This window comes from Mustelus asterias, chromosome 10, assembly GCF_964213995.1.
Source record: "Mustelus asterias chromosome 10, sMusAst1.hap1.1, whole genome shotgun sequence".
Classification (NCBI taxonomy): Eukaryota; Metazoa; Chordata; class Chondrichthyes; order Carcharhiniformes; family Triakidae; genus Mustelus; species Mustelus asterias.
The window spans coordinates 51,322,172-51,348,864 of NC_135810.1; the positions used below are offsets into that span (position 1 = coordinate 51,322,172).

The window sequence follows — 26,693 nt, forward strand, 5'->3', positions numbered from 1 at the left end:
GTTTCCTCTTTCTGATTAACTGTGGCATGTCCTGCCAGAAACTTAACAACGCTGCTATTATATCATACCCTACAGATCTGCCTCAACTTTCCTGATTTTGACAGTGTGAGGTTGGACATTGCACAGAAAAGTTCCCTTACTCCCTTCAGAATTAGAACCATTGGTGCTTTGATAAACTGAGTTTCATTAATAATGCTTGCAGGCTTTTCAAGTTAATGTCTAATTCAGCACCATTCTTTCTGACTGGTTGCTCAGTTGTCTTGTTAATTAAAATGCATCAGAACATAGCGATAGGAAGAGGATATTCAGCACCTCAAACCTGAATTCCATTTGCTTGCCTTTTCTCCATATTTTTTGATACTTGGGACAGGGTTTTCTGGCCACGCTCACCCTGAAACTGGAAAATCCTGCATGAGGTCAACGGATCTTTCCATGGTCTGCCTCTTGCCCACTACGATTTCTGTGATGGGCGGAACAGAAAAATCCACCTCCATGACCCAACAAAATGTCCTAATTGCAGTTCTGACATTTTCAGTTGACCTTGCCCCTGCAGTCTTTTGCAAGGGAGAATTCCAGAATTCCATGAATCCTGGTATGCAAAGGGATTATTAACTGCACACTAACAAAAATGTAAGAACTATTTTCTTCAAATACATAAACAGATCCCCAGAGTCCCACTGGTGAACAATCGGAAAAAAGGGGATGGAGACTGAGGTTTCCAAATGTGCTGAGGAAGTATCACAGACACAAGAGAGTTGAGGAAAGCTGGAAAGGACCTACTGTAATGCTGTCGTGTTGGCATTCTACATGTCTTCTTCAGTGGCATCCACTATCCCTCGAGGTTCTGCTGCAGGATTGAAGAATCGAGTGAGGGCTTGCACGGAACAGGCTAAACCTGTGTACCCATTTTGTGCAAGGGTCTTTAAACAGGCACAGAGTCTTCCTTGGCACATTAAAAGTGATCCAGTGCTGATTTCTGGTGGCCTGAAAAAGGCCAACAGCAAGGACTAACAAGGTGGCTATGCTGTTGACATGGTTTAGGTGTAATAGCCTGCACCCAGAAATTGGGATAAATTATGATACTTTTATGTGCAAAAATGAGGAAGACACAGACCAATTTCTCTTCTCGCGAATATTTTTACTGTAAGTGGGTCATGCCGAGTACCAGAATGTTGCACCAAGCCCACAATGTGAAAAAATGATGGCAACTGAGTGAGGTGACTTTGTGCAAGCTGTCCCCAGCATACTCTCTAATTCAATCTTTTACTCTCGTTCTGTGCTCTTAAAACTTAACTCTAACACCTTTAAATTGTCCAATACGTGTTCTCTTTGCTGATCTTTCTCTTCACCCTGTCTGGAATCTGCAACACCATATTCTGCAGCCTCTCCTTTCCTTCTACTCTATGTACTCCATGCACGATTCAGAAAGGATGTCAGTGCAAGGTTCCAGTGAGGCATTTGCTTTAGGCTTGTGCAACTTGCCTCTTGTTAGTCATGTATGTATACTTGCTCACCTCCAATTCTCCATTGTTTGTTTTGCGCACGGGAAACAATGCTTTTCACTCTATCCCAATAATAAATCAAAATGTGAATTCTGTTTGATACCACTGCTCTAAAGTTCTGACACTAATTCTGTGCCAAAGTCTGTAGTTTTTGTTACCCACAAGGAAAAATAAATTGCCAGCAAACATTTGGTCGATCTTCCTCAGCTGCAAACCCGCTATCCATTGCAAACACCACTGCAATGCCCAGGTTTGACGGTAATGTGTGTGCACTCTGCTCACAGGCAGCAGCTGGTCCCCAGGAGCCAGCCTACCGGCACGTGCCTCTTTCCCGCGGCAAGTGTCACCTGGCAACGAGCGTCACACAATAGCGTCGCCTATCCAATAGATAGCGGGGGGCGGAGATTTTACTTCATTCTTTAAAAATAAGGGCAAAAGTAGGAGCAGAAACACCAGCACGTCTGAAGTACAAAATAAGTCACAGTAATTGTATTTGAAATGTTTACTTATTTCCTCCTGTGTGTGAATACTGTTATATTTTCTGGTCTCCCTCCCACACCGCCCCCCCCGCCCCCCCCCCCAAGTGTGGGTGATGGGCTGAGCCATTGTGACCGAGCAATGGCGCTGGGCAGGCGGTGACGGGGAGCCGGGACCATCCAGTTCAGTGTCGGCGCTGACCTGACACGTTGTGGCTTAACAATATTTTGCACTGTATTTTTTTAAAAGAAAGAAAAACAGTTTTGAGGAATCGGTTCGTGTTCCTCATCCTGACTCTCCGTTTCTCGGCTCCAGTTTCCCGGTGACATCGAGGTTGAATTGGGAGCTTCGCGTGTGTGCGGGCGCGCGCAGGCGCGTTGGCCGACCTGCCGAGCCGCCATGTTGCAGACTCTGTACGAGAGGTCGGGGCTGAAAACAGTGATTGAAACTTTGGCGATATGGTGCGGCTACAAACACCTCTACGATTTCATGTACAACTTGCTGTCCTCTACGATTTCATGTACAACTTGCTGTCGTTCCTGTGGACCACGAACCTGGGCATCGTCATCTTGGTGATCGCGATTTTGCTAATAGTCTGGGGCCTCGTGGTCTTGATCATGAAATTCGTGGGCAAGTTCATCCAACGGGAGAAGGAGAAGAAGAAGAGCTTACTGAAGTCGGTAAAATCGACGACTGCACACTATCCGCGCTGCAAGGTACGTGCCCGGTGTTATCCTGTTACTGAGTATTGGAATACCCCGTGTTTGTGTGTGACAGGGAGTTAATTGGGTGTTTGGGAGTCTTGTATTGTCCACCTCCCATTATCACCATCATCTGCTGTTGGAAAATATTTTGTTCATGTGCTGAATCACTGCAACGTACAATTTGTCCAAATTTACCTCTACCTTTTAACAGGTCGTAATTTTCTTGATTTAGGGAGGTGGCAAACAACGTAATTATTTGGAACATTTTTCAGTCTACCAGCTTGTATCCTCCTGGTAAATTTCTATATCCCATTCAGCACATTAAACTTTATTCGCACCACTACATGCACAATGTGTACCATCTACAAAATGCACTGCAGAACTCATCAAGGTTTCTTAGTCAGCACCTTCCAAATTCTCAACCTCCAGCTCCGAGAATAACAAGGGCAGAAGATGCAGGGGAACACCACAATCTACAAGTTCAACTTCGTCAAGCAAAATCACGCCTTCGCACTATATCACCATTCTTTAATTGTCATGGGTAATAAATTCTGGCCTTGCATACAAAATTGCAAAGATTAGTGGAAAACGAGAGGGTTGGGAAATCTTTAAAGGCCAACAGAGAGCTGCAAAAAAACTATAAAGAAAAGTGAGATAGACTATGAGAGTAAACTAGCTCAGAATACAAAAACAGATAGCAAAAGTTTCTACAGATATATAAAAAGAAAAAGAGCGGCGAAGGTAAACATAGAGGCTAAGCAGGGGGATTTAATAATGGGAAATGAGGAAGTGGCCGAGGCATTGAACAGGTATTTTGTGTCGGACTTCACAGTGGAAAACACAAATAACATGCCCAAAATTGATGATGAGAAGGCAATGACAGGTGAGAATCTAGAAACGATCATTATCACTAAAGAAGCAGTGTTAGGTAAGTTAATGGGGCTAAAGGTAGTGTTATGGTTGAGGTTAGAAACTCTAATGTATTTTATGAAGCCCATCTGAATCATAAATGTTGTATCTTGAATTTGGCTAGGATAAACATGATATATTCCACTTCAGGTGTGATTCAAAAGACCCAAGGAAGCTTTTGTGGAACAAAGTTTATTTAAGAACATAGTTAACGTGTATAGTAAGAAAATTAGCAAGAATTTTTTCAATTGCAAACAAGAAACAAAACAACCGCTATAATGTATAAAACCCTTAACAAAGATATCTAATGTGTTCCAATCAAACCAAAACCCTTGCCATAGAGAAAACCCTTTAAACATGTTCAGCAAAGTCTACTGCTCACGTGATAAGGGAGATTGAGTCCTTTGGTTGAAGTCTGCAGCTCTCTGGATTTATTCTGCACAGTTTGAAGACCAGGCAGCTTCCCAACGCACCAGAGAGACTCTGGTCCAGCCCCATCAACAGCAGATATTCACCCTTCAGGAAAACAGGAGAATTTCCAAAGAAAACAAAACCGGGAGAGGGAGAAAACAATTCCTTTTATCTTGCTGTCTCTTCTAAAACTAAAACTCAAACCTGCAGCTCTGAACTGAAAAGTAAAATACCGTCCAAAAACACATGACCATCCTCATAACAATGCAGGATTGCAAAGCTAATTCCAAAGCAAACACCACAAACAACCCCAATGAAGACGCTTGAGCAATAAAAGGACATTTCCAGTCAAGCCGGCAACAATGACGTCACTGAAGCTGTGAGCTAAGAAACCACTGAAGCTGTGAAAGCTGCAGAAGTCATGTTTTTAAAAAAAACTTTCTTAAAGGTACACTAGCATCACAGTAGACAAGTCTCCTGGCCTTGAAGGAATGCATCCCAGGATACTAAAAGAGACGGTGGGGGAAATAGCAAATGCACTCGTGGTAATTTATCAAAATTCGCTGGACTCTGGGGCGGTTCCAGTAGATTGGAAGGCAGCAAATGTGACGCCACTGTTTAAAAGAGGAGATAGAAAAATGGTGGGTAACTATAGGCCAGTTAGCTTAACTTCTGTAGTGGGGAAAATGCTTGAAGCTATCATCAAGGAAGAAATAGTGAGACATCTGAATAGAAATTGTTCCATTGGGAAAACCCACGATGGGTTCATGAAAGGCAGGTCACACTTAACTAATTGAATGAAATTCTTTGAGGACATTACGAGCATAGTGGACAATGGGGAACTGGTAGATGTGGTGTATCTGGATTTCCAGAAGGCATTTGACGAGGTGCCGCACAGAAGGCATTTGACGAAGTGCCGCACAAAAGGCTGTTGCATCAGATAAAGATGCACGGCATTACGGGTAATGTATTAGCATGGATAGAGGATTGGTTAACTAACAGAAAGCGAAGAGTGGGAATAAGTGTGTGTTTTCCTGGTTGGCGATCAGTGACTAGTGGTATGCCTCGGGGATCAGTGTTGGGACCGCAATTATTTACAATTTACATAGATGATTGGGGACAAAGTGTAGTGTGTCAAAGTTCGCAGATGACACTAAGATAAGTGGTAGAGCAAAGTGTGCAGAGGACACTATAAAAGTCTGCAAAGAGACATAGAGAGTTTAAGTGAGTAGGCAAGGGTCTGGCAGATAGAATACAATGTTGGTAAATGTGAGGCCATCCATTTTGATAGGAATAACAGCAAAGTGGACTATTATTTAAATGGTAAAGAATTGCAGCTTGCAGAGGGACCTGGGTGTCCTTGTACATGAATCACAAAAAGTTGGTTTGCAGGTGCAGCAGGTAATTAAGAAGGCAAATGGAATTTTGTCCTCGAAAGCTAGTGGGATGGAGTTTAAAAACAGGGAGGTTATGTTGCAGCTATATAAGGTGCTGGGGAGGCCACACCTGGAGTACTGTGTACAGTTTTGGTCTCCTTACTTGAGAAAGGATGTCCTGGCGCTGGAGGGGGTGCAGAGGAGATTCACTCGGTTGATTCCGAGTTGAGAAGGTTGGCTTATGAGAAGAGACTGAGTAGACTGAGATTATACTCTTTGGAATTGAGAAGAATGAAGGGGGGTGTTATGGAAACATATAAAATTATGAAGGGAATAGATAAGATAGAAGTAGGGAGGTTGTTTCCACTGGGGGGTGAAACCTGAAAAAAGGGGGGAGCAGATTCAGGATTGAGTTGAGGAGGAACTTCTTCACCCAAAGGGTTGTGACTTTGTGGAATTCCCTGTCCAGTGAAGCAGTTGGGACTACCGGATTGAGAGTTTTTAAGGCAAAGATAGATGGATTTTTGAACAGTAAAGGAATTAAGGGCTGTGGTGAGCGGGTGGGTAAGTGGAGCTGAGTCCATGAAAAGATCAGCCATGATCTAATTGAATGGCGGAGCAGGGTTGAAGGGCCAAATGGCCTACTCCTGCTCTGAGTTCTTGTGTTCTTTTTAAAAATCAATATATTTTAGCCTGAGTTCCTGCACAGATTCTGCAGATTCCAGACTATAGCCAGTACACATGGTTGCATACCCATGGTTCATGGAATCATAGAATCCATACAGTGCAGAAAGAGGTCATTCAGCCCATTGAGCTTGCACTGGCAACATCCCACCCAGGCCCTATTCCTGTCAGCCCCATTGCCAAATTCCTTGACACTCAAGGGACAATTGCGCATGTAACCTGCACATCTTTGGACCGTGGGAGGAAATTGCGCAGACACAGGAAGAATGCGCAAACTCCACAAAGACAGTTACCCAAGGCTGGAATTAAACCCAGGTCCCTGGTGCTGTGAGGCGGCAGTGCTAACCACTGTGCCACCATGCTGCCCACATAGAAACATAGAAGATTGGAGCAAGAGGAGGCCATTTGGCTCTTCGAGCCTGCTCCGCCATTCACTAAGATCATGGCTGGTCATCCAACTCAATAGCTTAATCCTGCTTTTTCCCCATAGCCTTTGATCCTATTTGCCCCAAGTGCTATATCCAGCCGCCTCTTGAATGCATTCAATGTTTTGGCATCAACTACTTCCTGTGGTAATGAATTTCACAGGTTTACCACTCTTTGGGTGAAGAAATGTCTCCTCATCTCCATCCTAAATGGTCTATCTTGAATCCTCAGACTGTGATCCCTGGTTCTGGACTCCCCCACCGTCGGGAACATCCACCCTGCATCTATCCTGTCTAGGCCTGTTAGAATTTTATAAGTCTCTATGAAATCCCCCCTCATTCATCTGAACTCCAGCGAAAACAATCCTAACCGAGTCAATCTCTCCTCATACATCAATCCCGCCATCCCTGGAATCCGCCGGGTTAACCTTCGCTGCATTCCCTCGAGAGCAAGAACGTCCTTCCTCAGAAAAGGAGACCAAAACTGCACACAATACTTTAGGTGTGGCCTCACCGAGGCCCTGTATAGTTGCTACAACACATCCCTGCTGCTGTACTCAAAAACTCTCACGATGAAGGCCATCATGCCATTTGCCGCCTTTACCGCCTGCTACACCTGCATGCTTACCTGAAGTGACTGGTGCACAAGGACACCCAGGTCCCGCTGCACACTCCCCTCTCCCAATTTACAGCCATTCAGGGAATAATCTCCGCCTTGTTTTTGCTTCCAAAGTGAATAACCTCACACTTATCCTAATTATACTGCATCTGCCATTGATTAGCCCACTCACCCAACCTGTCCAGATCATTCTGAAGGATCTCTGCATCCTGGTCGCAGTTCACCCTCCCACCCAACTTGGTATCATCTGCAAACTTTGAGATGTTACATTTTGTTCCCTCATCCAAATCATGAAGATATATTGTGAATAACTGGGGTCCCAGCACTGATCCCTGTGACACCCTACTAGTTACTGCCTGCCAATTTGAAAAGCGTCCATTAATTCCTATTCGTTGTTTCCTCTCTGCCGATCAGTTTTCTATCCATCTCACTACACTTCCTCCAATCCCATGCACTTTAATCTTGCACAATAATCTCTTGCGTGGAACTTTGTCAAACACTTTCTGAAAGTCCAAATATACCACATCTACTAGTTCCCCCTTGTCAACTCTGCTAGTTCCATCTTCAAAGAATTCCAACAGATTTGTCAAATCCACGCTGGCTCTGTCTGATCCTGCCACTGCTTTCTAAATGCTCTGCTATAAAATCCTTGATCGTGGAATCGGGACTTTTCCCCACTACCGGTGTTAAGCTTACTGGTCTATAATTCCCTGTTTTCTCTCTACCTCCCTTTTTGAATATTGGAGTGACATTCGCTCCCCTCCAATCTGCAGGGACTGTTCCAGAGTCTATGGAATCCTGGAAGATGATCACCAATGCATCTACTATTTCTAGAGCCACTTCCTTACGTACTCTGGGATGTAGATTATCAGGCCCTGGGGATTTATCTGCCTTCAATCTCATCAGCTTTCCCAGTACCACTGCTCTACTAATGTTGATCTCCTTCAGTTTTTCCCTCTCACTAAATCTTGCAAACGCCAACATTTCTGGTATCTGATTTGTGTCCTCTTTTGTAAAGACAGAACCAAAGTATATATTCAGTTGCTCGGCCATTTCTTTGTCCCCTCTTATACATTTCCCCGTTTTTGTCTGCAGAGGACCTACATTTGTCTTCACCAACCTCTTTCTCTTTACATATCTATAGAAACTCTTAGTGTCAGTCTTTATGTTCCCTGCAAACTTACTTCCGTACTGTATTTTCCCCATCTTAATCAATCCCTTGGTCCTTCTTTGCTGAAATCTAAACTGCTCCCAATCCTCAGACCTATTATTTTTCTTGGCCAATCTGTATGCTTCTTCCTTAGAGCAGATATGCTCTCTAATTTCCTTTATAAGCCATGGATTGGCCCACTTACAACATCAGGTTAAAGTCCAACAGATTTATTTGGTAGCACAAGCTTTCGGAGTGTCGCTCCTTCTTCAGGTGAGTGAAGAGTTGTGTTCACAAACAGGGCATGCATAGACACAGATTCAATTTACAAGATAATGGTTGGAATGCGAGTCTTTACAGGTAACCAAGTCTTTACAGGTTCAGACAATGTGAGTGGAGAGAGGGTTAAGCACAGATTAAAGAGGTGCGAACTGTCTCAGCCAGGACAGTCAGTGATATTTTGCAAGCCCAGGCAAGTTGTGGGGTTACAGGTAGTGTGATATGAACCCAAGATCCCGGTTGAGGCCATCCTCAATGGATGAATGAAGACTGCTCGACAATCGCCAGGCAGGAGTGTTCTCTTCCTGTCGGGGAACACTTCAGCAGTCACGGGCATTCAGCCTCTGATCTTCGGGTAAGCGTTCTCCAAGGTGGCCTTCACGACACACGACAATGCAGAATTGCCGAGCAAAAACTGATAGCCAAGTTCCGCACACATGAGAACGGCCTCAACCAGGATCTTGGCCTTGACTCTAGCTGCAAGCCTCTTGAGGAACCATCACCCTCACCAATGTCCAGAACAGAGAACTCAATTGTTTATGGGATGGACTCGGGGGACCCTGCATTAGACTATCTGCCTGATGCTTCTAGATTGACTATTGCGTCTCTGTACTCTTTTAACCTGTAGTGTGATCGATCACCACCTTAAATGTGCTATCCATGAGTTCTCGGTCTCATAGCTGCGTCATATTAACTTCAGTTGTCTCACAAGCTCTGAAATCCAGAGCTCAAGTTTCTGGTGACACTTCCTTAACTTGTAGGCATGTAGGCCACAGGAAGCAACCACAACTTTCCACATGTTAAATGATGAACATTCCATGTCGCCAAATTATCCTGCCTGCCTTACCGTTACAGATTACCGATTATAAACTTGGAGATTAGAAACCCTAAACTGTACTGTTCCTAATACTACTAATAAAACCTCACAACGACTGCTAAGGTATCCGAGTTTTGAAAGTTGTGAGCAAAATGCTACAACCAGTCTCTTGCCTGTTTTCTCGGAATGTGACTGATCCATCGAGCATTAGATATTTTAAACTGGTCTACCACTCTCCGTGCTTTTTCAAGCTCAGTTAAGGTAGCTACTTGCATAAAAAGCACCTCCTCCCAATTCCCTCATTCACCAAATTCCCAAGTTCTCACCCTGTGACGAGCTGCAATCAGTGATCAGCTGCTGTTTTCATGCTTGCTCACTTAAAACAGTGTAAAGATTATAAGTAAAGATGGAGTGGAACAAAAAGGTTTGCAGAGTTTAACTATAATAGTGCATCGGGTAGTAAGATCTATGCAGAGAATGGTAGTAAAAAAATTAAAGGCTCTATCTGAACGTGCAAAACATCTGCAGTGAGATAAATGAAGTAGTCCATAGTTCCAAGGACTGGCAGAATGCATTAAACAGCATGTCGCTTCTGCTGTTCGTGACAGGCAAGGTATAGATTGTACTTAACCAGCTGGTGCTTGCAAAACCTCAGAACAGCGTCCAGCATTTGATGTGATTCTGCGATTTGACAACATTTGCTAAATAATCCTCATTATGCTAAAAGTAAAACTGATGGTGTCAGTCAAGCTCACAGTGTAGCACCTTTGCATGCACTGGAAGTTACACATAGAAATACACGGGGCCCTGTTCATTGCAGAGAGAAAAAACATATGCACACATTTGTGCTTGTTGCAGCTAAACAGAATAAGTTTGCTGGTTCATTCCTTGGAGCAATGCCATTATCAATCAAAGTTAAGCTGCCTGGTTTAAGTTTTCAAACAAACAATGCTTGGCGATAATCACAAGAATACCAATGTCAGGGGAAACAAAAGTTATACTTTGAGAAGAGAGTGCGGATTGGTTAGCAAGTGGACTCTGGCAAGACAAAAAACTTGGACAAAATTTCTTCTTTCAGCAGTGCTCAAGTTCTGTGAAGCCTAGTTGCTATAGGTGAAGTTGTGGCATAACAGAGATAAATGATTTTGATCTAATCACCGTTACAGAGACAGAGGGTGAGATTTTCTGGCCACACACTCCGCAAAACTGGAAAATCCTGCCCGAGGTCAACAGATCTTTCCATGGTCCGCCCCTCGCGATTCCCGTGGTGGGTGGAACGGGAAAATTCACCCCAGAGTCAAGATGAGCTAAGTGGGAAAATAAATATTCCAGTAGAACAGAACCCTTCGAAAAGACAGACAGAACGGATAAAGAGGAGTAACCTGGATAGTAAAGGATGATATAAGGACAGTTGTGAGGAAGGATCTTGGCTCGGAAGATCAAGAAGAATCAGTATGGGTGGAAATTAGGAATAGCAAGGGTGAGTAAATACTGGTGGGAGTAGTTTATAGGCCTCCTAACAATAGTTGCACCACTGGACAGAGGAATAAACAAGAAACCCTTGGGGCTTGGAGTAAAGATGATGGCTGAGATTTTCTGCTCCCTTTTGCATTGGGCAGGTTTGGTGGTGAGAGTTGCGAGAAGTCTTTAGGTGTGATAAATGACATAGATTTAGGGCGCGATTGCCCCTCCTCCCATTGGTGGCTGGTCACATTTCCTGTGTTCAACATCGGAATCTCAATGTAATATATTTGCATATCATTATCGGGCCCATAAGTTGGAATCATGCCCCCACGTCAAATTAAACTCAGAATGGTTTCAAGAGACACAAGCAGACCAGACCTCCGAGGGCAACTTGGAGTTGAGTGAATTCAAGCTGGCACCTGTGAATCGGCTCTACATCTTCGTTTTGGGGTGGTGGGGGCACAGGCAGCCTTCTTGGCGGCTTTGTGGTGCCGGTGCTTCAATGCAAGCCTGAAGAGAGGGATATGAAGGGAAGCCTGGGGCAAAGGTTTCAAGGGAGGGGATGGAAGGGAAAGCTAGAGAACCGTCCAATTTTTGATCAGTGCAGGGCCCCCTGATCTCGGCACCTGAGATTGCTGGTTCACCTCTCCTTGCATGACATCCTGCCTCTTAACTTTCTTAAAACCCCTAATTTGTTAGAAAATACAGTGGGAAGACCTGGCGAGGCAGCTGGTGGGCTATCCTCCGTTTTTCCTGCCTGAGACAACACCTGGAAAAGAAATGGGAAAATTCTGCCCAGGAACAGCATATGGCAGAATGAGAGTTACTCTTCAGTGACCAGAAAGGCTGCACCGAATGATCTTTTGGCAAATGAGCTCTTCAAATTCAGATACACGCACTCAGATCTGATGGGACGCAAGAAGCTGATTTTTAAAAAAAATATCCATGCAAAATTATTTGGTATAATAAATTGCCTTGTTATATCATCAAAGGTTTCAAGATCTTCTTCATATATATGTCATTGTTATGTCATTGGAATAATGCTGATCTGTATCCACGTCGTAACATTGGGTATAGCAACGATAAGTTATTAACCGAGGCAACATATAAGAGCCACATCAGCTAATTCTACATGGCATTTTAACATAACAGCCCTCATGCTCTTCCATGTGTAATCGACAGCTGCAGGTACATTGTGGCATTTTTACAGCAGATGTAAATTGTGTACTTATACTACATCATCATATTTTCATAAATATGTTTTCCAAAATGAAAATTGCACTCTTTGGCAATTAATACTACTGAATTACGAATTTAGTTTACTATTCTGTCCGAATAAAAATGAAATGTTTGTTTATTTTTAGCGTTATTTTCGTAAAATGCGGAAGAGATTAAAGAAGGCTGAAACGTGGAAAAATCCAATTAATGGTAATGTTGGAATTAATGAAAATTTGTAAAGTTTGCAACCAATTTTGGAGATTAAAACATATTAATTGTGTAGTTATTGATAATTCTGACATTTCTCTACTCTTTGACTGAGAGTCAACTGAAATAGAGCAAGAGCTGGAAATTGACAAATGCGTGCCCTTACGTAAATATAAACGAGGTTTACATCGCATCAAAAAGTAAGTTTTAAATTTCAAAAGATGTTCCAGAAAAGCATCAACAAGTACATGCCATTTTTCCTATTCATTTGCTAAAATCAGACATCTCAATGAAACTATAGTAGTTATTTTGGTGACTTCAGACAAAGGACAATCACTCTCAGATGTCCATGTAATAATGGTAGCAGAGCAATGATGAATAACTTTCATAGAGCACTATGAAGCATATGGAGCTGTCAGGAAAGCAATATGTTGAGCATCAAAAATATATTATACCTTCCTCAAGGAATAGTGTTGAAAAAATGATGATAAATTGCACGTTGTGTGTAATGTTTCTGTTGCTGGCAGGAGCCAGGTTTTTGTCCAAACTAGCAATATGTGAACAAGAAAGCAAATTTATCAAACTTTTCTCCCTTTCGATTCCTTACTTCAAGGGAAAATTAATGAGGATTTAGAACGTATTATTAGTTCAGGAATTAGCATGGTTTGTTAAAGGCACATTTAATTGGCCATTAAAGAAAGATAATGGAAACCTTACTCAAAGATGGTGATATAGTAGTAATCCGGAGGCCCAGGCTAATGCGCAGGTGACATGGCGACATATCCCTCCAAAGAACAGTACAGCACAGGAAACAGGCCCTTCGGCCCTCCAAGCCTGTGCCGCTCCTTGTCCAACTAGACCAATCGTTTGTATCCCACCATTCCCAGGCTGCTCATGTGACTATCCAGGTAAGTCTTAAACTATGTCAGCGTGTCTGCCTCCACCACCCTACTTGGCAGCGCATTCCAGGCCCCCACCACCCTATGTGTAAAAAACATCCCTCTAATATCGGAGTTATACTTCGCCCCTCTCACCTTGAGCCCGTGACCCCTCGCGATCGTCACTTCTGATCTGGGAAAAACCTTCCCACCATTCACCCTATCTATCCCCTTCATAATCTTGTACACCTCTATTCGATCTCCCCTCATTCTCCATCTTTCCAGGGAGAACAACCCCAGTTTACCCAATCTCTCCTCGTAGCTAAGACCCTCCATACCAGGCAACATCCTGGTAAACCTTCTCTGCACTCTCTCTAACGCCTCCACGTCCTTCTGGTAGTGCGGCGACCAAAACAATGCTGTGGGTCTGGAGTCACCTATAGGCAGCTTTCCTTCCCTAAAGGATGTTAGTGAACCAGATGGATTTCTATAACAATCAATTATCGTTTCATGGTCACCATTACTTAGACTAGGGGAACGCTCGGGGTCCTGCTCCAGGTGAAAGGCCTGAGCTCCTCCGGAAGGGGGTCCGTCTCCCATGGACCGACCAGGAGTCCGGAGCACTTGGCCCAGTTGATCCTGGCGGAGGACGTGGCGGAGTACACCGCCTGGCATTCTCGCATCCTCCGCAGGTCAGCCGGGTGCGTGAACATGAGGAGCACGTCATCGGCGTAAGCCGACAGGACCACCCCTACGTCCGGGCCGCGCAGAGTCAGACCCGACAACCTCCTCCGCAAGAGGCGCAGGAATGGCTCGGCGCAAATCGAATACAGTTGGCCGGACAAGGGGCAGCCCTGCCGTACTCCTCTCCCAAAACGAAGGGGCGAGGACTCATCAGGTATTTCTTTCGATACCAACCAAATAAACAAACTCAAACTAACTTAGGGACAAATTAAAAGGGGCAGCTCCCCAAAAAGAAGGGGGAACAGCCCGAACCAAAAACAAAGTCGCAAGGAAACTTAAAACATCAACCCAAAAGGTGATTATCAGGGTCGATAATACACCCCAGCCCCTGCGGTGCCCAGCGGTCGCGGAAGGCGTCAACTGCGCCGGTGGACACCGCATGCTCCCTCTCCAGAGACACCTGGCTGCGAATGTAGCCGCGGTCGAGGGGCAGGCAGTCAGGATGGACGGCCCCGTTGATCGCTCGCTGCGTGGACCTATTGATGGCGCGTCCCGCCAGGCCCAGGAGCAGGTTCACGAGGAGGTCGGCATCCCGACCCACCCCTCTCCGCACCAGGTGCCCGTAGATCAGGAGCGTGGGACTGAAGTGCAAACAAAACATCAGTAAAAGGTGTTTGAGGAAACCAAAAAGGGTGTGCAGCCTAAAACACAGAACGTAGACATGGTCCACGGTCTCCACAAGGCCACAGAAAGGGCAGTCTTGGGAGCCCGTGAACCGGAAAAACCTACGGTTGTACGGCACTGCTGCGTGCAGCACCCTCCACCCCAGGTCCCCAAGATAATTGGGGGAGATCCCTCCGTAGAGGGACCTCCACTGGGGACCTCCGCCGCCCGGCGGCAACAAGGCCCACCAAGATGTATCCGGGCGACAGGCGAGGACGCGGTAATGAAAGGTGTGCAGCAGCAGCCCGTACAGGAAACGCCTCCGCGCGGTGGAAAAGGGCACGGAGGAAATTTCCGCGAGGCAGCACATGCAGTGGGGCATCTGACCCGGGGGCGGGGGAGGGGGGTCTAGGCTTTGGGCCAATGTGAAATTCCGTCCGAGCAGGGGAACGCTCGGGCGGGATCCCACCGCACGCCTGCGCCGCCTCCAGACCGCGTGCGCACTCGGGGCCGAGCACGACCATCCTAAGGTCTTGGATGGCTTTGGCCGCGCGCCAGACGGCCACCCCCGCGCGCTCAGCCAGCATGTGGGGGCTCATCCAGTCCGCTCCTCCGCCATCCAGCACGTCCCCGATCCTGGTCACCCCGCCGTCCACGGCCCTCCTCTCCGCCAGCCACCTGAAGTTGTAAGGCTGGAGGTGCGGATTCCTGAGCAACGGCTCTCGCACAAGAGCCGCTACTCCTGACGGGGGAGAGCTGCGTCGCGAGGCGACTGCGTTCCAGACCGTAAGGAGGTCCTGGTAAAAGACGGGCAACTCCCGCAAGGAGGTCGGAATCCGCCCCAGGTTGATATGCAGGAGCTGCACGTCGTAGTTGAGGCCATGCAACTGGCGGAAAAAATACGTCGCCATCGCACACCATCGTGGAGGAGGCTCGTCGTAAAGGTATCTCTGCAGGGTCTGGAGGGGGAAGGTCGCTACCTATGTGCGGAGGCACACCAGACCTTGTCCGCCCTCCTCAAGCGGGAGATGCAGAAGCTCGGCAGAGACCCAGTGCAGTCGGTTGTCCCAGAAGAACCGCACGAGGGCTATCTGCATATCGGTGACAAAGCCAGGGGGCGGGGTCAAAGTGACCAGCCAGTGCCACAGCATGGAGGCGACCAGCTGGTTTATGACGAGAACTCGTGCCCTGTAGGACAGCACTCGGAGCAGTCCTGTCCAGCGACCCAGGCGGGCGGAGACTTTGGCCTTCAGCTCCCGCCAGTTCGCCGGCCAGGATTCCTCGGCTGGGCTGAGATGGACCCCCAGGTAGAGGAGGCTGGTCCTGCTCCAGGTGAAAGGCCTGAGCTCCTCCGGAAGGGGGTCCGTCTCCCACGGACCAACCAGGAGTCCGGAGCACTTGGCCCAGTTGATCCTGGCGGAGGACGCGGCGGAGTACACCACCTGGCATTCTCGCATCCTCCGCAGGTCAGCCGGGTCCGTGAACATGAGGAGCACGTCATCGGCGTAGGCCGACAGGACCACCCCTACGTCCGGGCCGCGCAGAGTCAAACCCGACAACCTCCTCCGCAAGAGGCGCAGGAATGGCACCACACACACAGAATAAAGTTGGTCGGACAGGGGGCAGCCTTGCCGTACTCCTCTCCCAAAGCGAAGGGGCGAGGACTCATCAGGTAGTTCATACTCGAGCAAGCCAACCTCATTACCCTGGCTGAAGTCATCACAGCTACCTCACCCTGGATCCCATGAGGTTTAACCTTATGCAACAACCTACCGTGCGGTACCTTGTCAAAGGCCTTGCTAAAGTTCATGTAGACAACATCAACTGCACTGCCCTCCCCTCCCCTCCCCTCATCCACCTTGGTTACCTCTTCAAAAAACTCAATCAAATTTGTGAGACATGATTTTCCACTCACAAAGCCATGCTGACTGTCGCTAATCTCTCAATGCCTATAGATCCTGTCTCTCAGAATACCTTCCAACAACTTACTCACTACAGATGTGAGGCTCACCAGCCTGTAGTTCCCAGGCATTTCCCTGCAGCGTTTTTTAAACAAAGGCACGACATTTACCACCCTGCAATCTTCAGGCACCTCACCTGTGGCTGTCAATGATTCAAATATCTCTGCTCGGGGACCCGCAATTTCCTCCCTAGCCTCCCACAAAGTCCTGAATTCCTCCACAGCCTTGGTGGGACGAAACCTGGAGTATTATGTATAGCTTTGGTCTCCTTATCAAGGAAGGATATACCGAACATAGAGAGAGCGCAACAAAGGCTGACCAGGCAAATTCCTGAGATGGTGGGATTGTTTTGAGGAAAGATTGAGGAAACTGGGCCTGTACTCTAGAGTTTAGAAGAATGAGAGTTGGAGCCCGATTTTACCGTCACATTGCGCCCGTTTCCGGGCGTGAAAACTTGGTAAAGTCGGGCGTGAGACAGGTAGTACGATCCGTGCCCCGCCTCCCCCTTTACCAAGGCTCAAAAATGGCCGCGATTGGGACCGGGCGCGACGGCCATTTAAATGCGTTTGCATGCATTTAAGTTGACTTAATGGGCTGCATGCCTAACTTTACCAGCATTTCTCCCTTTACCACTACGTTCGTCCATCTGGAATTGGCGTGAAATAGACATGCTCCATGGAAGTCCGATTTGGACGCTCCATTAGTGAGGGTTCGTGAGGAGATAAGTGCCTGGCGTCTGACAGCTCTCTGCTTGAGATTGGTGGGGCGGGGGGATGGTGGGTCCACTTCCACTCTGCTTGAGATCGGTGGTGACGGGGAAGGGGGGGGTCCGCTGCCACTCTGCCTGAGATCCGAGGCGAGGGGGTCCATTGCCACTCTGCTTGAGATCGGTGGTGTGGGGGTGGGGGGTGGTGGTCTGCTGCCTCTCTGCCTGAGATCAGTGGCGGGGGGTAAGGAGGGGTCCGCTGTCACTCCGCCCGAGATCGAAGGGGGAGGGTGGATCACTGCCTGAGATTGGTCGGGCGAAGTGGAGGTTCGCTGCCCTTCTGCTTGAGATCGGTGGTGGGGGGAAAGTGGGTCTGCTGCCACTCTGCTTGAGATCGATGGGGGGGGAGAGTGGGAGAGGAGGGGCCCACGATTGGTCTGGGTGGCTGGGGGATAAGGGGGTCAGTAATGTTGGGGGGGGGGAGTGGGACATTGTCTGTGGGGTGGTGGGGGGGTGCCTCGAGGGATGTGGCTAAAAGGCTACATTCTGTCAGTAGTTGGAGGCGCCGATCGGAGCTGCAGGGTTGTGGGCGCATTGAGCCCTGCTCACAGGCTTGTGCAGCGCGATTCGGAATCGTTGATATTTTTTCAGGCAGTACGTGTATGGGAGTGCCTGAGAACAGATCTAAAAGTCGGATCTGAAACACTCCCAGATTCAGCACTTAGAATCAAAATGGTAAAATAGGGCCCTTGATCTCATGGAAGTGCATGAAATTCTTACAGGGCTTGAAAGGTAGATGCAGGAAGGATATATTTCCTGGTTGAGGGGATATCTAGTATCTGTATCAGGCGGCACTGTCTCAGAATAAGGGGTAGACCATTTCGGGTTGAAATAAGGAATTACTTCAATCAGAGGGTGGTGAACCTTTGGTTCCCTGTACTTCAGAGTGCTGTGGAAGCTCAGTCATTTGAGTATGTTCAAGACTGAGGTTTATAGATTTCTAGATACCAATCACATCAAGGAATATGGGGATAGTGTGGGAAGATGAGATTGAGGTAGACGGTCAGCCATGATGCAGTTAAATGGCAGAGCAGGCTGGAGGGGCCAAATTGCCTGCTCCTGTGTTCTTGGGTTCATTGAACAACCCTTAACCTGACCTATTCCTGATCCCCACTTCCATGCATTCCCATTCCAAAATCACTTCTTAGAATCCTTCCACTTCAATAAAGCTCTGCTAATTAATTAACAATAATATAAATGGTATGTGGCATTGCAGGATCAGCAGCCACTATAAAAATGCTCCATAGACCAGCTAATAATTGGAAATGCTTTCACATTTTAATGGCTTACTATGATGCCATAACGTAATATTCTCAGCGGTGCGAGTTCATAATATTCCTAAATTTTACTTCTGGCTACGCTATGCTTCTACAGGTTGTATTGCAGTGGTTTTAGCAAGGAAAATGTAAAAATGCTGCTGCTCAGAAGAAGGCTGTAAATATGTTCATGATTAGTAATCTCGAGGAATTGAGAACTCCGAGATCGACTGCAGATTGCAGTGTTTCAGCCCAGGTGTTGTGCACATCAATCAGGGGTATTTGAACGATCAAACACGTTGTTTTATTGAGAGAGAGAGAGCAGCATATGCCAACCACATCTGTGATACTTATACCCCTGTAATAGAGAGAGTCTAAATCAGCATTCTGACTGATGCTAGAAATCTATAACTGAACTTCCGATATAGGAAGTCACCATCAACCAAGTCCAAGGAAAAGGTGATGGTTTCGCCAAAGCCTGATTGACTGACATCTATGTGGATTTGACTGTAGATTTGGCTGTCACTCAGCTCGTATTATTCCACTTTAGACTTAAAATCTGGTTTGAAACTCCTGGATGCTGCATTGCATGAGTACATTGACGGAGGTGTCAGATTCAGGATAAGATGTTAAACCAAGGTCCCGTCTGCTCTCAAGTGAAAGTAAAAGATCCCATCACATTATTTTGAATGTAATTTGTTATGTATTTATCCTCCAAAGTAAATTAACATAGTGGTGTTGTGGGAAAAATCCACTAGTAGTCAGACTTCGAGATTCAGAAAATACGATTTATTAAACGGATCCGTGGAGACAAGGCACATGGTCTGTAGCAAACCTTCTCTCAATTGTATGCCGGGAGCGGTTCATTTTTATACCCTTTACACAATGGGCACACCGGTGATTCGAACATTATCACATTGTTTAAGTGAGTACAAGTATTTAACATTTCATGAATGGGTACATTTCCCCATGTTTACAAGAGTACAAACAGGTATAGACATTTAACATTTTATGAATGGGTCTATCAATGGCTAGTTTAGTCTCATTCAGGTGCTAATCGGTTCCCTCGCATTCATATTTCCCGCCTTCCTTTAACATTAATCTAAGCTCTTTGTTTTGGGGTTTCCTTATCTTAAAAGATGTCTTGACCCTTGGCTTTGGCTTCCTGAGGTGTTCGTTTGCTATGAGTCACTGTCTGTGATTTGGAAATGGCTTGTCTGTGAGGTTTTTCTGAACAGCAGGAGCCTGTGTCTGCTCTTTTGGCTTTCCCAGTTAACCCTTTATGTGCCAGGCAGCCATTTTAAAGTGTGCTTTCTTGTATTGCCATTTTAAAGTGTGCTCCCTTGTATTTTTCCCCTTACAGTCCCTCCTTTTTGGTCGGATTATAGCTTGAACAATCCCCAGACCAACAATCATACATTCACATATACAGGTCTTCGTTCTTCTCTCCTTCTTTGCTTCTTTCGATGTCTTTATTTCTTCCAGTATCTTCATTTCTTCTGACGTCTTCGGGAATCTTCATTAGGGGTTCTTCTTCGATGTACACACTGGCTCCTGGCACAATTCTTGTCAACATTATTTTAAAACAGGCTTTAAGGCATCCCACAGTCAGACAACAGACAAGTATAATGACAATGAGTATAATCAACCCATGTAACAGGTACGATTCCCAGGATTCTCCCACCAGCCATGTGAGCCAACTACTTCCTCTTTTGGGTCCCTGTCTAAAGTTATCAAGTTGTGTCCTGATGTCATTGATGACCTGTGTAATATTGTAAGACTCATCTGTGACATGGTGTTAGGAGAATAAAGAGTTAATGTCCCGATTTCAACCCTGTCAGCAAAATCTCGTATGCTGACAACTGCTACGGACAATGGAGACAGCCTGTCCACATGAAAGGATAACCATGTCAAAACATAATTAAATTAGATCCGTGCCCAAGACATAGCGTGAATGATTAACCATTAAACTTGTTTTCTTGAGCTGCGAACAATAGAACTTGTATTGCACAAGACTGCTCTAAACATCACGTATTTGGCCGGATACCAAGAGTGACTTATATTCAGATGTCCAGAACAAAGAGAGGCTTTTCTCTATAAATATGCGGGAAAGTCCCTACTACAGCAGAGTCTGCCGTGGGTTACGTACGGACGCCCGGAGGGAGGTAAGCCACTCTACCTGGACTGACGGCTCTCCAGTCCACGTGTCAGGGTAGTTAAACTATATAAGGCTTAGCCCATTGAATGATACTTGTAGAACTTGTCCATGTATTGTGGGGAATAAAGAGACACATTTTATTCTAGCAATACTGGTGTAGTGTGAATTCTTTCTCTCAGACCACCTCCACGAACCTGTTACCGGTCCGGCTAAACATTTTGGCGTAATCAGCAGGATACGGTGATAATTGGCGGTGGGGGGTTCTTGGAGAAAGATGTTTCGCAAAACTAAGAAGTTACAGGAGGAGGAAAAGGGAGAGGAAGCGATCATTCCGGGATGGGAAGGATCGTGGAGACCGGTTGCAGCGTGCCTCCGAGACGGAGGGGGTCGCGCTGAAAACTGGGGAGAGGAGACCCGAGATGGATCTCCCGGAGAAGTATTATCTACTCTGTTAAAAATACCCGTCCCTCTGAAGACCCCCGTGGAGGGAATTCAGCGGAGACTGTGGGTATGTGCAACAGCGTGGAAGAATCAGTTTAAACAACGACAGGAAGCCGAGCAGAATGCTCTTAAACTGAAACAGCAATTGGGAGAACAGGAATGTAATAATTCGTTGTTAAAGCAAAAAATAATAAAGTTAGAAACAGAATTAGAAGCCCTTAAAACCCTGGCTGGCCAGGCAGTGGGTTATGTATCCAGAATAAATCGGAGGAAGAAGCGTAAAAAACCTAGAGAATTGGAAATGGTGAAAATTAAAGCATTTGTAGCTAGATTGGGGGACGGGAGCGGCTGGAATCCCGATACGTGGGATGGAAACATTTGGAGTGATAGTGACAATGATAGAGAGGAGGATATAGAGGGATTCCCCGCGACTCGGTTCCAAGCTAAACCCGTCATTAGAAGAAGAAGAGTGCAGAGGCAGGTTCCCGATGTACAGAGACCGAGGCTGGATGATCAGGGACAACCCGTATACGATCTGGCGGGGAATCAAGTCTTTGATCAGATAGCGCAAGTCCAGCCTGTCCCCGAACTCACTGAAACGACTGAGGACTACTCAGCCGAAGAAGTCTCATATTTACTGTGCAAACTAAGGCGGGGTCCGGGAGAACCGCTAGACCTATGGCTGGTACGTCTACTTGAAGAGGGAGGAGCCCAAACGCAGATTGATCAGGTGGACGGAGTGAAATTCGTAGGGCTAGCAGGGGATGCCCGGATTGACGGAGAATTTAGACAAGATATGTTGACCCGAGGCAGTGATTTTACAACCATATTTCATGCCTATGCGGTGGCGGTACAACAGCAATACCCGCTGCCTAGCGATTGGCCCCCGATAGAGGGTCAGTGGTCCACAATTCGGGAGGGGGTGCAGCGACTCACAAGGCTGTGTGCTCGAGAGGCACTGGCTTTGGGAGCGCTGGATCAATTATCCTCCCTGCCAGTGAGTAAACAGGTACGGGATCAAATAGTCCGTACTGCGCCATCCCACTATAAGCCCCTAGTACTTACAATCATGTGGAGTGGATATACCATATTCCGTACTATCCCCAAGCAGCAGGATTAATTGAAAGAATGAATGGAATACTGAAAACCTCATTGCGAAAGGCTAGTACTTCTGATGATTTGTCTAATTGGAAGGTGAAATTAAATCAAGTATTGAAGCAAATTAATAATCGACCGCTAGGTGGGGGAGTCACGCCTTTGAACCGAATGGTCCATGTATGTGAAACCCCACAAGGAGAATCAATCAAAATGTGGAAATTGGATGATAAAGCAGAATTACCGCGGCGAGCCACGCCTGGCTCGGCCGGTTTAGATCTAAGAACCTTAGAAACAGTGACCCTGCCACAAGATACACCTACTGTTATTAAAACCGGATTGGGATTGCAGTGCCCTAAGGGAACTTATGGGCACATCCTTCCCCGTTCTGGATTGTCCCTGAAGGGGATAACTGTTATGGCAGGAGTCATTGATTCAGATTATCAAGGAGAAATTGGGGTGGTTCTGTGTAATATTAAACCTGATCCCTATACTGTGACTGCAAATGATAAAATCGCCCAACTGGTGATTAAACCCTGTGAGATGGCACCGGCCGTTGAAGTTGGTATCCCACAGGTGGTGACTGAAAGAGGAACTGGTGGTTTTGGCTCAACAGATAAACCTGGAGCTAAAGTCTGGGTGAAACAGGAAACTGGCCCACCCAGAGCTGCTGAAATCATTGCTCAAGGCAGTGATGGAACCGTAACGGTAATGTACCCTGGTGAGCCCAAATGGGTTAATGTCCCTGCTAAGAAATGTTATCTACGAGAAGATTAACTATGTCTTGAAGATTGATCTCTTTTACAGGAATAAAACAGCATGGAACGATTGACGTTGATACTGATAGCAGGAATACTCTTGATCTCGTGGATATGGGTTGAGGGGACCCCTGGTCATCAATTGACCGAAAAGCTTGGCGGTTTTCACCTCGCATGGAAGAACTCCACCCATAATAGAACTCAAGGGGAGTTCACTTGTGGCGCGAATCGAATGTGCGGAATCGCGAATATAACGAGTGTGTGTAAGCTATATCGTTGTGAAAAATGCTTGGACAACAACAAAGCTCTCCCCACAACTGCTATGAATTGTACGGTTACCATAACGGCAGGAGCTCCACTTTGCCAGATACAAACAAGAAGGAATAGAACCTGTATGTCCAGTAAGGAAAATGGCACCACCTGGAATATTACTGTGACAGGTGAGAGGCCTCGATTGGTATGGTTCCAGAACAGTACAGAAATAAAAGGCCGCAATACATTCCTATATGCAATAATGTTCCTACCAAACAAGCCTATAATAGAACAAACACAATTCGCCCCAGTCCTACATACTTGTCGAAAGATGGCGAATCAGCTCACGCACACCGAGGTACACTGGACTGTCATTCTGCCCTCGCTACCTACCTGTTCTGGCGCCCGCAGGCGGCGAGCATGGTATGATACGCTGTTGGGTGGGACTGGTACAGTACTAGGTATCTCTAATGCGGCTGACAATGAAGTTACCAGAACTATGTTATCGGACACTGGATATTCGACATCACACGGGCTCCATACTGTCGGAATATGGATGCCCACGGTTGTGAAAACGCAAGTGGAAACAGCACGGATTCTGCTACGAACTCTGGACTGGGAGAAGCGAATGTGGAATGCGACACAGGAACTTATGCATAACATCACGGCGGCACTTAATATGACTATCTGCAACATCCAAGGAGTGCACATGCGAGTGCAACAAGAGAGGTTTATCCGAATAGTTACTACGGGTAACTCTCATGAACTGCGAGAACTCTGGAACATATCGGACACTTTGTGGGTGCAAGCCCGCTCAGATAAAACTGTTTGTAACAAAACAGCATGTACTGGACATTACACCTTGATGAATGTGGCAGATGTAATATCTGTATGTAAATACCATGTACTGCCTGTAATTACCCTGCATGGGTTTTACTTTCTGAGAACTAATGGTAACTGGTTTAGTCCTAAAAACAATTGGACTTATGATTTGTCAACATGTGAAGACACTGACAGAGGATTGGCATGTTTAACTATGACAAGATATCGCGATCCATGTTTAACTGATGACACGGCATTATGTGAGTGGCGAGTAGAGAAACCACGAGATATCTTGTGGCAGATTGGGCCCCACGCTGTATGTGTGGCCACCATACACCGCCACCCATTATTGCCGCAGATACCGTTCTCTGGGTGTTTGAAGGGGGTGTACATTTGGCATTGGGCGAACAAGACTTACAAATTGACTAATTATAGCACTGAATCTCGCTTGAGTACGGCTCAGTGGAAAGTTCTCCATATGCCATGGCGAGTCTCTCTCGACAGGTTCAAATGCGCATTGAATCAGTCGACGGAGCTAAAACATATAATTGACTCTCATAAGTCTAACGTGTCCCGTGTCATGGTCTCTACCTTTATAGCCGGAGAACAGGCAGTACATGCTGCGCGAATGATAGAGAATGAATCAGCCCATCATTGGTGGGACTTGCTAACCGGGATATCACAAATGGCCCGGCGATATGTTTTGCCTCCTCTGATATTGATATTTGTGATTGTTGCTGTTTTAACTTGTTGTAATGTACTTACCTGTGTATATGTCAGGCGTGTGAAACAGGGTTTGGAAAGTACCCTGTATCACACTGCGTTGAGGTAAATGGTGATTGAAATCGGTCCAACAGGTGGAATGTTAGGAGAATAAAGAGTTAATGTCCCGATTTCAACCCTGTCAGCAAAATCTCGTATGCTGACAACTGCTACGGACAATGGAGACAGCCTGTCCACATGAAAGGATAACCATGTCAAAACATAATTAAATTAGATCCGTGCCCAAGACATAGCGTGAATGATTAACCATTAAACTTGTTTTCTTGAGCTGCGAACAATAGAACTTGTATTGCACAAGACTGCTCTAAACATCACGTATTTGGCCGGATACCAAGAGTGACTCATATTCAGATGTCCAGAACAAAGAGAGGCTTTTCTCTATAAATATGCGGGAAAGTCCCTACTACAGCAGAGTCTGCCGTGGGTTACGTACGGACGCCCGGAGGGAGGTAAGCCACTCTACCTGGACTGACGGCTCTCCAGTCCACGTGTCAGGGTAGTTAAACTATATAAGGCTTAGCCCATTGAATGATACTTGTAGAACTTGTCCATGTATTGTGGGGAATAAAGAGACACATTTTATTCTAGCAATACTGGTGTAGTGTGAATTCTTTCTCTCAGACCACCTCCACGAACCTGTTACCTGTCCGGCAAAACACATGGGTTATGCATTTGTTGCCTATGATGGCACATACTCCCCCTTGTTGTGCTAACTGGTAGTCCACCGCGTATCGTGTCTGCTGAGCATACAATCTTAACTCAGCCATTTCTTGGTTGACAGCCTCCAATGCTTTTGAAGTGCTGTTTCCCAGGATTGTTAGCCCACAAACAATATGGTTTCTATTCTTTGCTCCAATTACCCCGGCTGACCCTCCTAGAGATAAAGCTCCGAGGAACCCATACCCCAGTGAGGATCCCAGTGTACCCGGGGCTTCCCAGTCAGCGCAGAATTCCCTGCTAATAGCCCGGGTTACTATTCTCCTCCGAATGTACCCCTTCTGAGGGCATGGAACAGTCAGTGGCCCGATTGTTCCTACCGCAAAACGGTTTGGGAGGTTTGGTGTTTCTGTCATGTAGGTACCATTGAAGAGGAATACATACCCCTTTTTAGCCCGGTAACATTTAGTGTCCCGATTGTGAGTTTGCTCATACTGCCAATTGTTCAGTTTATTTGGCTTCCCGTTTGATCCCACCACCTGGTAAGTATCAAAGGGGTATGTCCATTTGGCTGAGCTTACGTGAGTCCCATTACATTGCCCGCAAATAAGCTGTCTTCCCGCGGTTATATTTAAACATTTCCATTCGTCACAAATACAAGTAATCTGTCCCTTGTTAATCTGACAATGTTGACGGACACACTGTGTCTGTACACAAGAATCATTCTTAGGGACTAAGGCATAGGCACATCCCCATCCCTGCCCTGTGAAACAAAGCGGATAGCTTGCAGTGTCTGGGCAAGCTTTTCCTCCCTCCTGTTGGGACCCCTCGCATGTAGGATTTGTGGGGTTTACAAGTCCCACACATCTCCCCTGTAAACCTCTTTTATATTTGCCAATTTGTCCCTTACAGGGTGTCTCTGATGTATCTACAGTATATAAGTCATGAGGGGTCCACCCAGGGGTGGCTACAAATAGGGCTTCTACAGATTGTGTTAATGGGTAACATACAGTTCGATTCCCATGTAAATGTATGTGGGCTTTGTAAAACAAGTTATCTTCTAGCCCAGTCAGATTTACAGTTGCCACAACGCAAAATAATACAATTACATACGCGATTACATACATATTCGCAACAGTTATAAAACTTAACACTACAATTCAATTTTTTTACAGTTATTTCATTTATTAACCCGCGCACGCCGGCTCTTGCTTGCAGTCTTTGCCTGTGTTGAGGAAAGCAGTTCTGTTAGTTCATCACTTTAGCTACTTATCTCC

General features: G+C 46.2%; 1 protein-coding gene across 1 annotated transcript; it reads left to right on the forward strand.

Annotated features, from left to right (window-relative positions):
- Positions 1-19,225: 19,225 nt before the first annotated feature.
- LOC144499581 (uncharacterized) lies at positions 19,226-25,544 on the forward strand. Its single transcript, XM_078221701.1, has 2 exons — positions 19,226-20,615; positions 22,952-25,544. The coding sequence occupies exon 2, from the start codon at positions 22,964-22,966 to the stop codon at positions 24,806-24,808; it is 1,845 nt and encodes a 614-aa protein (XP_078077827.1). The 5' UTR covers positions 19,226-20,615; positions 22,952-22,963; the 3' UTR covers positions 24,809-25,544.
- The last annotated feature ends 1,149 nt before the right edge of the window (positions 25,545-26,693 follow it).

What these genes read in the sequence shown, in the direction of transcription:
- LOC144499581 (XM_078221701.1), top strand. Translation starts at nt 22,964, where the DNA reads ATGGAACGATTGACGTTGATACTGATAGCAGGAATACTCTTGATCTCG.